Raw genomic sequence first — 13,828 nt, 5'->3', positions numbered from 1 at the left:
CTTGTAATTATTTCTAAAAATTAGTAAGATCGATTGATGTAGTGGAGAGCAATGCTAGATATACTTATTTAGGGCATATATTCCCCAGATTCTGAGTTTTGAATAACCCTCTTAAAAAGTTAATTGGGAAACTCACTCAAAATATTGCACTAAAATTCACATGAGATCCTAGGCTTATTCAAACAGCTGGAAAACAATTAGCAAGTCTTTTTGGAAAAATATAGACTAACAAAGTTTGAAGTCATTGAGACTATTATCCTGAGTTGTTTATACAGTTCAAACACTGAAATCCACCTGAGGATAAATATTCTTTTCAGAAAATAAAGACAGCAAAATTCAAACGACAGAGCTAGGAGCTCATGACTTTTTTTTTTTTTTTTAATTGATTCATTATTAGTCAATGTCCCACTTACAGAAACACATGCAAAGTTAAAAATAAAATGCACCGAACCTGAATTATATTAAAATAAACCGGACTAGTTAAGTATGTTTGTGGAATTCATGTTTACAGTGTCTGGATGAGTACAGGACAAACATTTACTCAACTAGTAAATGCACTTTTTTTCTTCTTAAAGCTATTGGCCTCAACAAAAGAATACGCTGGCTTAAGAGCAAGCTCAGTTCATTCTTCTTGAGCATCACTAGAAGGAACACAAATTTGGCAGCCCACAAGATCTTTTTTTCCTTCAGTGGAGGTGGCAGAAATGCAACAGGTCAGTTGCAGGGAAGGAGAGGAAAAAGAAGAGGAACAAGCTCAGATCTCTCAGTATATTTTCTGCAAGGTTAACAAGATAAAATGTAGGCATAATCAAATCTGAAGGACTTCAAACTCTAGTTTTTCACATACTCTAAATACTCCTTTCCCTAAGTCACAGGCAGAAAGTCAATGGTAAAAATCAGGAATCTTAGGTTATAGTGTTTACATCCAACTGCTTTGTCATACACCTCAGAAAACACAGAAGCGTGAGATTAATTTCTTTATGCAAGATTTTAAACTTTATCTATGAAATGAAACCCTGATAGAAAAAAGCAGAATGCTCACTTACCCCTTGACTAGTTCAACTGCGATGAAGTCATTACCATCACCACTGTTAAAGAGTATGAAACCGTCAGCTGAAGTGGTCTTGAACTGAAAGAAGAGGTGCATGGATGTATAAGCCTGCAAGGTGGCCAGACTCAGGTAGCTGCTCTTAGTCTTGAATGTCACAGGGTCAGCTATAATGTTGCGGAGACCAAAGCGTGCCTTCAGCTCACAATAGTCAATATCACCATTCTTGCACAGGTCAATGTAGAGCATCCCATTGAACATGAGGCTCTGAAGGTGACCAATAAAGCTAGAAGGGATGACAGAAATGTAACGTTTCTCCGTCATGATCCCTGTCTCGATGTTATGGAATTCCAAGCGGGTGTGATCACCAACCATTGTGCCTGAAAGACAGAAAGAAAGAGGAACAGGCAGAAAGCCCAGGCATCAGTAACAGGTTATATGGAGTCCCTCACCCTCCAGTTTCCAGACTTAAAGCATTACTAAATTAATTCTACACAAATAAATAAATAAATAAATAAAACAGTCTTGGTGAAGTGGCTTGAGCATACCGGTTGTGAAAACTTGGAGATTAAGGCAGGACTGAAGGGTCACAAAAGTAACAGAATCATAGAATGGTTTGGATTGGAAAGGACCTTCAAGATCATCCAGTTCCCACCCCACTGCTATAGGCAGGGACACTCCCCACTAGACCAGCCTGCCCAAAGCCGCACCCAGCCTGGCTTTGAATGCCTTCAGAGAGGGGGGCATCTAGAACCATTCTGGGCAACCCATTCCAGTGTCTGATCACCCTCACAAATAAAGAATTCCTTCCTACTATCTAGTCTAAACCTACCCTCTTCCAGTTTAAAGTCACTTCTCCTCGTTCTGTCACTACATGCCCTAATAAAAAGTCCTTTTCCAGCTTTCCCTATAGGCCCCCTTCAGGTACTGGAAGGCTGCTATAAGGTCCCTCGGGAGCTCTCTCTTTTCCATGCTGAAGTGTCCCAACTCTTTCAGCCTGTCCGCCATAGGGAAGGTGCTCCAGCTCTCTGATCAAGCATCCTTTTTACACAGTCCTTGGGCCTTTAATATACAACAGAAGAAGTTTACCTCATCAACATTTACTCATGCTGAATTATTTTTTCCACATTCAACATACACATACATTATTCAAACTCTGCTACAAACTTGCAGTTATTGCTTCCATGAGGTTTTCTAGACTGTTCTGTATTTTCATGATCAGCTACTGGCAGTGGGGCCAGGTCTGCCGGGAGGTTGCTGTGAAGAGAGACCAGAGCCATGCCTGTCCACATATGGCCACTGCCAGTCAGCTCCAAAAAGCACCCACTGCTGCCCACCCCCTCTCCCCCCTCCCAGGACTCAGCTGTGCCCCTCAGATACACTGGTAGCACCTCAGATAAAAGATGCTTAAGAAATGGGAAAATGCTGCATGCAAATGAGGAACAAGGAAAGAAAAGTGCAAGAATGCCCTGCAAACACTGAGGTCCAGGAAGGAGGAGGGGGATGAGGTGCAGCAGGCACCAGAGTAGAGATTCTCCCACACCCCATGGAGGACCAATCCAGAGCAAATATTCACACTGCAGCCCAGAGGTGACCCTGTACCACACCAGATGTGCCATGGAAGAATCGTGACCTGTGGAGGACACACGCTGAGACAGGTTTTCCTGACACAGTGGAGATGACCCATCCTGAAGCAGTTCAGGAACAACTGCAGCCTGTGGAAAGGACCAGTGTTGGCACAGAAGAAAATTGCATGAAGGAAGAGTTGCAGAGAGGAACTGTACTTCTGGAGTGCAACCTCCTATTTGACATCCTCCTGTGCTGCTCAAGGAGATAAAAGAGTTGGCAAAGGAAGGAGTGAAATTGAGTCTGGGAAAAGGAGGGAGGAGGAAAATATTTAAGGTTTTGTCTTTGTTTCTCACCACCCTACTCAAATTTTACTTGGCAATAAATTATTTTTCCCTGTGTTAAGCCTGTTTTGTGCATGGCATTAAGGGGCAGCTGAATTCCTCATCTCTATCCTGAACCATGAGCTGTCATTCTATTTTCTCTCTCCTGTTGAGGAGATGCAGTGAGCATGGCTAAGCTCCCAGCAGCTGGCCAGGCAGCCTCCCATTAGTGTTGATCAGCACCACAGCACACCAGGTAACCTCAGTCCACTTCCAGAACTCCGACAAGATTAAAAGACACTATTTTCAATTTTATACACCCAACACTGAGGAACAGAGAGGTAAACATAGAAATATGAGTTTGGATCTCAATAAACATTTGGCATCCAATTTAGTGGAATGTATAACAACATAACTGCTCTCATTTGAGGCTCAGCACTTCTAGAGGAAACAGCCAAGATCCTAAATGAGTTCCCCCCCCCCAAGAAAAAGAAGATAGGTACAATTAAAGACTGTATGTGAAATATCTGACTTTAAGCAACTTTTTGCAGTTTTTCACAGCAGCTCTGAAGCAGAGAAGTCAGTTCCTCTGGGCAATATTTGGATGCCTTATTAGAAGTTCCTTTCCTTTCTTTTTTTTTTTTTTTTTTTTTTTTTTTTTTGCCATGCTGTCTCTTTCACTACAGACTAATCAGTGTGGTTCTTAAAAATATGCCCCTTCTTTATTATATAGTCTTATGTCAACTCTGTTGGTTCTCCTACTGCAAAAACGTTTTAAAACAGTAGTGAAATTTTACCAGGTTTAAAAGAATAGAAGGCTTAAAAATACACTAGTTTTGTGAAAAACTGATACCCAGATAAAGACATGATAATTGTTTAGAGTGGGACACAGATAGGAAGAATTTATCAATAATATCGTGCTGGATTGCATCTGCTGGTCAATTTAGCATACAAACACAGCTCTTGATTAGCCAGTGCAGAAGTTATATCTAAGATACTGAGATTAGATCTGTGATCCTCACTGCCCACTATATCTCAATTTCAAGAAAAACTCCCATTTTAATTTGCCCAAGACAGATCCACTGGGAGTTAGAAGCTTCCTCATCCTTAGCACTGCCACCTGAAATCTCCCTTCATTTCTCATCTAACAAAATGTAGAGATGTCAGGGACTAAGAGCAGGGAGATTCTTCTACTCTTAATTAAATGCAAAGAACAATTTGTGAGAGTAGGGGACACAAAACTAGGCCTTTGAAAGTTGGAATACACTTGGATAGAAAACACAAATACGAGGGGAATTAGAAATTGAGTGAATGAGGTTGGAAGAGGGGAACTTAGACTTTTGGAAGAGATAAGAAGTGGGAAAAATGAAACTGGCTGAAGAAAAATAGGACAGCAATGGCAGTACAGATAGTTAGGAGAAGTTCAGCAGAAGTCTGAAAAGGGTATGATATTACAGGACAGAGCTGCCTTTTCGTAGAAGACTGTGGAGTGAAAAATCTGGTATCTTTCGGTCTCATCAACTGTCAGTCCTAGAGTTCACCTCTCATTTGCTTCATTCTGGTCTGTACAGAGTATTTTAACAACTATCACATTCAGCAGCTTGTCAGCTCAAGTGGTAGCAGACAAAGATTTCCAGCCTCTGCTGTGGAATTCAGGTGCTAATAAGATGCTGTGGAGAGGAATATGCCTTCTGTACTTACACATCATTTACCACTGATATTCAGAGGGCAGTTACAGTGAGAAGGGAGGTGGGGAATGTAGAAGAGTTTTGTGATTAAGCAGCAAAATGCTGTCCAGAGGAACTGGATGATGACTGCCTTAAGCTGCCTGTAGGAAGCCAGTAAGTCAGAAAGTCCATGGCAAATTTTTCACAGGTGATCATTAATCGTCTAGATGTAATTCTCCCAGTAGCAGAAATGAGCTAATGGAACCCAATTTACAGGCTTGCTGAATAGTCATACATGTAAATGACTGAAAAATCGTGTCAAAATTGTACCAAATACACCTAACTTTAATCTGATGCCTTTGAAATCTGTAAAAGGGAAAAAAAGACTCCTACTCACTTCATAAAACAGGCACAGAAATAAATCCAGATACAACTTCTTAGTTCTATATAAACATACTGATGAGTCGCATACACAATTGGGAAAAAAAAGTCAACAGCTCTATATTAAGAACAAAATTTAATTGGCGTGCATTGTTCCAAACAAGCAATAAGAAAGGCGGCAATCAATTAGGTTGCTTATTTTTAATGGGGGCCTAATTTAGACTTCTGATCTATGCCTAAAGACAGCATGAATCCAGTGGAAAAATCTATGTGACCACATCATTTAAGACTATATCATATGTCCCAGGAAGTGGAATGCAAGATTGCACAGAAAGTCTTAACTCTGGTTTTGACTTTTGACTTCACCATGGTGGTCTTCTTTTAATAGATATTTTTAGAAGCAATGCATCTTTAATTATGTAATTCATGCACATATGCAGATCCTATTTTAGTATAGAATTGTATCATTATTATTTATAAATTCAGTTTCATGAAAAATGGACTACAAAAAAACAGATGGCATTTCTGGGGACTGAGTTACAAATGCAGAGAGTGCCACCTCATGGTACTTGCTGAAAAGAATCATATCCAGAGAAACTGTTCTCCTAAAATGCAAAAGTAAACGGGATGATGCATTTACCCGCATTTTTCACTAATTCAGAAAGATCCCAATTGAATAAAATTTTGTTTTCCTCCAAGTTAGTGTTGATCAAGTCTCTGCCAATTCTTACAAGAAGGCAATTTCTTCATTCATATTCTTCTCTGATTCTCCCTTGCAAATTATCAGCTTATAGCACAGGATATATTTACTTCAGAGGGAAAATGTATATTAAGTCATTTTCCTGCAAACTCCTATCTCTGGGCTTATTTCAAAATCCTGCTCCTGACCTACCAGACAATCTCATTACCACATGACTTACAATTAATTATATTCACACAGTAATAAAGAACTTTTTGCAGAGATAGGCAGCTCCAGAAACATATATCCTACAGTAGCTGTTCTTTGTCATTGCTTTCTGAGTAGAAGCTTGTATAAAGGACTCCAGCATATGACAAAACAGCATGGGTCACAAGTAAATGAATATACTCTTATCAATGTTGCACCTAGCCTTAATGTTCTTTGTGATCCTATTGTCAGTCTTCATACTGCTGGTGTTTTCCTTAAAAACCCAGTTTCTACAGTTGTACACAGCTATGAGAATTTTTATGTTATTATTCAAAAAATGAAAAAAGTTTGTCTGTTCCAACTGTGGAGAAATAGACCAGAAATATCACATATAAAGCTCTGCAATGAAAACAAGATCACTGTAAAGTAGCTTGGTCATTTTTGTGCAAATCTCTTAACTTGAGACACACCTTTTCTCCCTCCCCTTCAACTCCACTTCTACAAAGAGAAGCATAAGCTAAAAATCTGTCAGAGAATCCAAAAAAAAAAAAAAAAAAAGTCACATTCCATGTGTTAAAATAAGCAATATTCTAGTGAGTTACGGTCCTCCACAACCTCTTGAAGGAAGCTGAGAGCAAAGTGCTCTATTTGCCCTTTCTTCTGGATGGCTCTGAGCCATAGGCACAAGAATTTTAACAGGAACAGTAGAGACAGAAGTCCACATTTTCTATTATACCTATCAAATGCAGGTTTTACCATACAGGAAAAGTTTGTCCAAGGGAAAGTTTTAGAAGGCTTTAGCTTTCATTCCACAGCACAGGAAATTGCCACACTTGCAGCTTAGGAATGAGGTGTACTCAGAGCCTCCCTGAGCCTGGCACAAGAGTATGTGATGCTCAGCACCTCTGTGCCTTTGGCTATGTGCAAGCTCATCTGTCTCCTAAGCACATAATTTAGATATGATTATGGGCTCAGAACCTTCTGGAACTGGCTGGGAACAATTCTTCTCACAGAACTGAACAATTGTTTTCAGCATAGCACTATTAAGTACGCAGAAAGTGATGAGCATCAGAAAAAAAAAAGGAGAAACACGGTGACAGGGGAATTGGTGTAAAGGCAGAGAAGAGACTGGGAGCAGAAACACAAAGATAACAACTAAAACTACTTATATGTTGCACCCACCTTCAGCAACATCATCATCCACCATCAATTTGAGGCTCTTTCCACGTCGAACTACCCGAACAGTGTGCCACTCATTGTCGTTGAGTTTCTGCCCCGCATAAAGAGTTTCAGGTCCCTTGCCTGCAGATGGTGATAGGTACAACAGTTAAGATCAGACTCCAAATTAGTTCAGTATTTGCCCAATTGGAAAAGTCACCAAAATCAACCTGGTGTGATACAGACTAGGAGACTGGGTAGGTGCATTATAGCCTGCAATCAACCCTCACAAGTACACCTTCCCAGCTCAAAGGGAGTCACGGTCACAAACATTTCCACTCAGAACACTGCCTTTCTCCCCAGAGGTCACACACATTTTACAAGAGATAGAAATCTCTCTGGTGCTATAGTACAGGGCACTGCAGTATCAGAAAAATGAGTTGATGACAGAAATAACTCTGGAGTGAAGTAACCATTCACAATTTTTTCTCTCTTAAGAACTTTGATTTACACTAGTCACAAGGAATTCTTTTCAGAGTTAGTCGCACTGGACTCCCAACACTTAAGTATCAAACACAAGGCTGTTTTCAGTCTTTCAGTCTCAAAAATAAAGAATTAACTCAAACAAAAAATTTTAGTAATAATAATACAGAAAGGCTATCAATACCACTCACCACCTGGCTGATTGCTCTAAGGTTGTTTCACAGAGTAGTCTGGCTGTACTTACAAAGGGTGCTTACTTTGCCTTGAGTTATGTGTCAGTAAGGAAAGAGGAACCCATTTCTCTCCAAAAAATATATCCACAGTTGTCCTTGCAAGCAATGCTCCTGGAAAAACAGCATTTGTGCTACCCATATTTGTCCAGTTTTGCTGCTCACCCATCACGGTTGACAGGCAATTACTTAAAACATTAATTGTTCAGATTATAGGACTGGAATGGTTCACTTGTGTCAAATGGCAAGTGAAGAATGGTGTGTGCTAAATTAAAAGAATGTCTGTGCTCATTTCAGTACAGTACTTAAATTTTTTGACAGAGGTATATCAGAGAAACACAGAATGAGGACAGCAGAACTTTTTGCTCATCAAGTTTGGGCTCACTGTTCAAGATGGCAAAAGAGGAAACCAACAAGGAAGAGCAAGATATATTAAACATATTAAGAGCAACAGGACAGGGATGACATCAGGAACTAGTACGACTCAACTTACTGCACTGGTAAAACTATATTGACATAGTTGGTCAATGAAAAATAAATCAATATTTTTAATTCAGTTACTTTGACCAGTTTTCATGACAGGTTACTACACAGTCCAACTTCACTAAGAGAATGAAATGTACAGATCTTGTAGCAAAGCTCTGCACAAAGGGGATGCACCACTCTGATCTGTGTTGTGGTGCACACTAAAAAGTAAGAGTAGCATATTACACAGTCAAAGAGAACTGAAGGAAAGGGGTAGGAATCATATCGACAAACAGCAGGCAGTCCAGAGTATGCGTACTACCTAAATCAGCAACATTATGGTAACTTCATCTTCCTGAGAGGAAATACGGGCAAAGCAGTCAGCTTTTCATTCAGCTAAGATATAACATGCTAGGAGAATCATACAGGAAGAAACAGCAACAGAATGAATGTTGTGTCATTCCCAATGTGGGACTGTGAAGTTCACATGAACAAAAAGACAGTGATTGCCTTTCAAATAAAGCCTATTGCTATCCAATTTTAACACAGAGCAAGAGGAAAAAACCCTGTCTTTCTACAGTGATCTGAAAAATGAAAAGTCATTCTCAATTTAAAAGGCTGGGGAATCGTACTGCAATTACAGAAAATACCTCTTTGACGGGAAACCCATAACCCCTGCGGTTTCCCCATCTTTGTGCCAAAGGCATACTGCACCATGAATGTAATCGTGGCAGTTAGATCATAGCTAGAAACCTTATGTTCTGTTGAATTAGGTGAGTTAAAACTCTATTAAATAGAATTTTTAAAAGTTATGCTAGATTTACATTAGTGAGAATACATTTTTTCCCGAAGTGTGTATTACAAAAGGATGCTCATGGATGACCTGTAAGATTAATGCCTGCATCAGAAAATATTGAATCAGTTATTGTAGTTCTGTACAGCCACATCTTAGGTCCAAATGACCTCCCAGTGTGTCTTTAAGATGTCACCTGACCAGATAATACAGAGCTTCCTAGGCAGCAACTGTGTTCTGCATGGCTCAACAGCTCAAGGTGACTGACTGCTTTTCAATTCTAGCCTGACAAAGTGGGAATCAAGCTTGTTTGGCTTATCATCACCATCTCAATGTCCACTGTAATGCTTTGAAAAGAAAACTGGAATAATTACAGAAGCTATCTGAGTAGATCCACAGAAAATGTATATTAGACAGTTCAGAAGTGAATGAATAGAAAGTTTTAGGCTTTCCAACTTTTTTTCCAAAAGAAAAGGTAGACTACAAATGAGATTACTATCTAGTTTGTAGTTTGTGCTAATGAATTTGAAAATTAAGCACTACGAATGCAAACGATTTCATGTTTACTGGTCCCTGACTTGATCAGTCAGTTTAATATTAATCAGTCTAGAAAAATTTAAATAGCAGCTTCTAATACTTCATGCATAAACCTCCATTTTTTATGCAATAGTAAGCATGGGCTTCTTTTCATAGAGTTTCCCAAACAATAATGCATAAAAAAAACCACATACCCATGAGAATGCTTGAGAGCATTCATCGGTCATATCTGAAATTCAAAGGAGTGCCTACAAACAGCATTTTACCGTTGTTTAAAAACGCTTTGAAGACATTTATGCACCAAGTGGGTTGACCCAAAAAGCTGCAAAATCATGTCCCAGTTTTTCAACTGACGGAACAAAAATGAATTGCTGCTCCCTGCATTAAATCCCACTGAATTCAAAGCAGTGCCAGCAACTGCGTAAAGTGATTGCCACATCTGGATGCCAAACCTCATCTCACCGAGTAGGGTGACTACACATGCTGTTATTACACAGATATTTATATGTGGTCAATTTTTAAGAAGACTTGAAGATTCCTAATTCAACAGTTGCAGATGCCAGGAAATGGGCCACAAAGTGGTGGGGATCCAATTCTCTCCCCAAACACCCAGCGAGGCATTCATATGGTCTTACAGCTAAACACAGAAACAAGTGCTTTGACAAAAGAATTTTTTTCCCCACCTTTCAAGCTGTCTTGCTTATCACCCTTCGTCTACAGTAATGCAAGTGTAGGAGACAGCAAAGCAAAACGGCAGTTGGTCAGATAAAGTCAAAGATGTGCATCATCCCCTTGTGTATTATTTATCAGAAAAGTCAAGGAACCAGAAGAACAAGGTAGCATTATCATAAATTGGATGCCTGGCAACACTATTTATAGCACTTTTGATGAAACAGCAGCTGGGCATTAGGCAATTCTTGCATTTTTTTTCATTTTTGAGTGAGAACAAGTAAGGGGCAACTTAACAAAAAAGAACCACAGAATTTCTACTTCCACAATAACTATTAAGCTACCAGAGTATGACTCTTCTGAATCTAGAAAACACCTGTGAGTATCTCCAGTTTTCTTGGTCACCCCAGCACCCTAATGACATCTAAGAAATGGCATATCACTCAGAAACAATTGTTACCTCCCATTTTTAAACTCACATGAGGCAGGCTAGTATGTACCTCTCCACTGCAGTGGCAAATATTAGCTAATCAGAAGGAGAAAGAAATATCTCACGTGTCCCCACACTCTTTGACAGAATTAGTCTAGCAGCAGATTGAGGTTTCCTGAGCAAAGATTACTTGACTCAGCTGCAGCAGCTCCTCCTCATGATCCTATGAATCCTTTGAAATCAAGTTAATATTCATGTGCATATAGTTCACATGAAATAAGTATTATACACTTTCAAACATGAAAAAACTCCATCCACTTAGCCCAGGATGTCCAAATCTTTATTTCTATGTCAAAGGTGCACTGCTGCTAGTTAATCGCTTGGTCCCAATAGATAATAAGTGTTGACAAGAAGAATGCAACAAGTATGAACAAACAGAACGCAGATCATGCCTTTTGAAAATAGCAAGTTGCTTGCCATCTGGCCCCCCAAAACTCACTCATTCAGAGCAAACAACTAGACTGAGGGATGCATTTAAAACAATAGCTCTGAAAACATCAGCTGTTACCCACCCTAAGTGGCTAGCAGCATAAAAAACTCCCTCCTGTGAAAGGCAAAGGATTAATCCTCTCACTATTTTCTCTCAGTTGGATCAAAGACTGTGCCTTTGCCCTCAGTGTAGGCTGTAATCATCTGATCCCTTTATATGATTAAAACAGACTTCATGAAACAAGGCTAGTTTCATTATTGCTCATCTTATCCTATGCTACAGATGAGGTCAAACATATCAGAAGAGACAACCAGAAAGTACCCTGCCAGACTGATGAGAATGAGAAAGACTCTCCCTCATTACTGTTACAACAATAAATAATTCTACAGGGGTAAACAGTGCTATTTAGAGAAGACCAACAGTAACAATAGAAGTTTTTATCTGCATTTTTTTTTAAATTTTTATTTGAAATACTCAGCTGCCATTTAAGCTTTGCTCACTGTCAGGAAACATTTTTGTATACTTCATACTTTGTTTAGGAATGCCATCAGCACCTGAAGGCAAGGATTTATATTCATTTTTTCCTCTTGCTCTGAGGAGAGGTGTTTAGGTTGTTTTCACTGATGTGCTAACAAAATGTGATTCACCATGAAAAACGTGCGCACAGGCTTGTGAAACATGAGGATGAATCATGGAAACGAGTTAGATAGATTTCCTCAAAGCTTAAAGGAAACTAATCTACTAATCTAGATAGACTTTAAAGAATATTTAGATGTGACTAATTAAACTGCAGAGCTGTCTGACAGTGTGGCACAAAAAAAGGAATGTTATATAGAGCCAGGAGAAAAAACTGGAAAGCTTCTACAAGAATAATTAACATTAAGCAATTATTATAACATCACTTGAAAATACTACATCAAGATGTAATGCTTTTATCTGCTCTTAGCCAAAACCAAAACTCTCCACCTGTTTATCAACTACAAATAATATTAATCTTTTAGAACACACATTTAGCAATGTAACTGAAATGATTTTGCATAATGTTTTGGAACATGGTAAATATTTCATGTAGGCATTACCACACGAAACACAAATCTTTTTAAATCTATTGTCTTTTCAAGTGACAGACAAGATATTCTAGGCCCTAAGAACTCTAGTAATTTTGGCTGAGTATAAGTTTAAACAAGGCAAAAAGTAATCAGAATAAATGAGTGTGACAACAAAGAAGCTGCTAAATGTTCACACACCTTCATGGTTTCTTGAGACAAAAAGACCTAAAAAGGACAGGGTAAATGTTTAAATACATGCATGGTTCACATGGATAGATGTCAGCTGCTGTAGAGACATTCAATACATTTTTCTCTAAGATTAACACAATTAATAGTGAGGATTATGTTGATGTTTTCAGGCAGCACGAGTATAGTCAAGGAGTTTTAGGTAAGTCTTTTTCTTGACTGGGATTCACTGTACAACTCAGGAGCATTGTTAATTGCTAGGAAACAACTGGCAAACCCAGACTCTCAGAGTACACTGCAGAAACGAGTAGACATCCCATTCAAATCAACACATTCAGATACATACACAATTGTTTTGCTCATATACAGGTTTTAGAAACCCACTTTTTAAGAAAACATTGGCTGCCAACAAGAAATAAGCAATTTCACTTCCCTACAGACCATCACAGGGCAACCTTACCTGTACCAACCATTTCCTCAAGGAAAAGAACCATCTTGTATCACATTAAACAAAACATATACTTCAAGAAATGCTTTTAAGCAAGGTTTACAGAGAAGTTCTATTTACAGCTTTAAAGATCGACTTCATTGGGAAGTTAATATAGTTGAATGTGGTTTATACCAGCCTACCCAGAAACAAAGTTTAATTATTTACATTTGTACAGCAATAAAAGAAGAGCACACACAAAAACTTATAGACACCCATAGAATCAGCTTCACAAGAGCAAATGAGAATTTCTCCCAGCAGCCAAACTATTCAAGAGCATGAAATCAATCAAATAAGTAGCTATTCCACCCTACTAGTCATTTATGAAACATGCCTGAGTATCCCTAGAAACGATGAAAAAAAAAAAGTTGAGTTGGGTTTTAACTGTTTGAATACAATATACTTTAAGAAGTCCTTACCACATACACACATCCTTAATATGTATGTATAAATTTATATATTAACACGTATTTTCCTTGCTTTCACTAAAAATACCTATAACTTCATATTGCATGACCATTGCTTTCATTTACAGACATCCTAGCTAATAGATGTGTTAGGACTCAACACAGATTCAGGTAGCATTTAACGTAAGCAAAGCTTGTTCATATGGCTCTATAACAAGACACTGTATACATTCTGTTTTGCACTACTCAGTAGGAATATAGATTATGATTTAAGAATAGAAAATAGGAGACAATTCAGTCACACATATGGTACAGGACATATACATGGCAAAAACTGCACTTGTTCTTTTTCCATCAAGGGCAGTGAGCTATTCTCCTTGTTTGCTGCAATTTCATCATCGTTGAATTCTGATATTTCCAAAGATTACAGAGCTATTGCTTATGGTTACCAAATAATAATAATAATAATTATATATATATATATATATATATATATATATCTCAGGAAAACATTTCTGCTAATCAGAAAACTAATGGGTGATGACAATTTTAGCGTAGGAATTTTCCAGTTCA

The 13,828-nt window shown here is 38.5% G+C and overlaps 1 protein-coding gene across 39 annotated transcripts in view; it reads right to left on the bottom strand.

The window, feature by feature from the left end:
- Positions 1-13,828, bottom strand: part of NRXN3 (neurexin 3) — a 941,045-nt gene that overhangs the window by 530,141 nt on the left and 397,076 nt on the right. For all 39 annotated transcript variants that reach the window (XM_015287412.4, XM_040701017.2, XM_040701020.2 and 36 more), the window contains 2 exons: positions 7,054-7,173; positions 1,047-1,428 (listed from right to left, as the gene is read on the bottom strand). In XM_015287412.4, the coding sequence (XP_015142898.2) occupies positions 1,047-1,428; positions 7,054-7,173 (502 nt within the window). The remainder of the gene's footprint in view (positions 1-1,046; positions 1,429-7,053; positions 7,174-13,828) is intronic.

Source organism: Gallus gallus, chromosome 5 (genome assembly GCF_016699485.2).
Source record: "Gallus gallus isolate bGalGal1 chromosome 5, bGalGal1.mat.broiler.GRCg7b, whole genome shotgun sequence".
NCBI classification, from domain to species: Eukaryota; Metazoa; Chordata; class Aves; order Galliformes; family Phasianidae; genus Gallus; species Gallus gallus.
The sequence above is the reverse complement of the archived record's forward strand: the minus strand, read 5'-3'. Positions and strand labels throughout refer to the sequence as shown.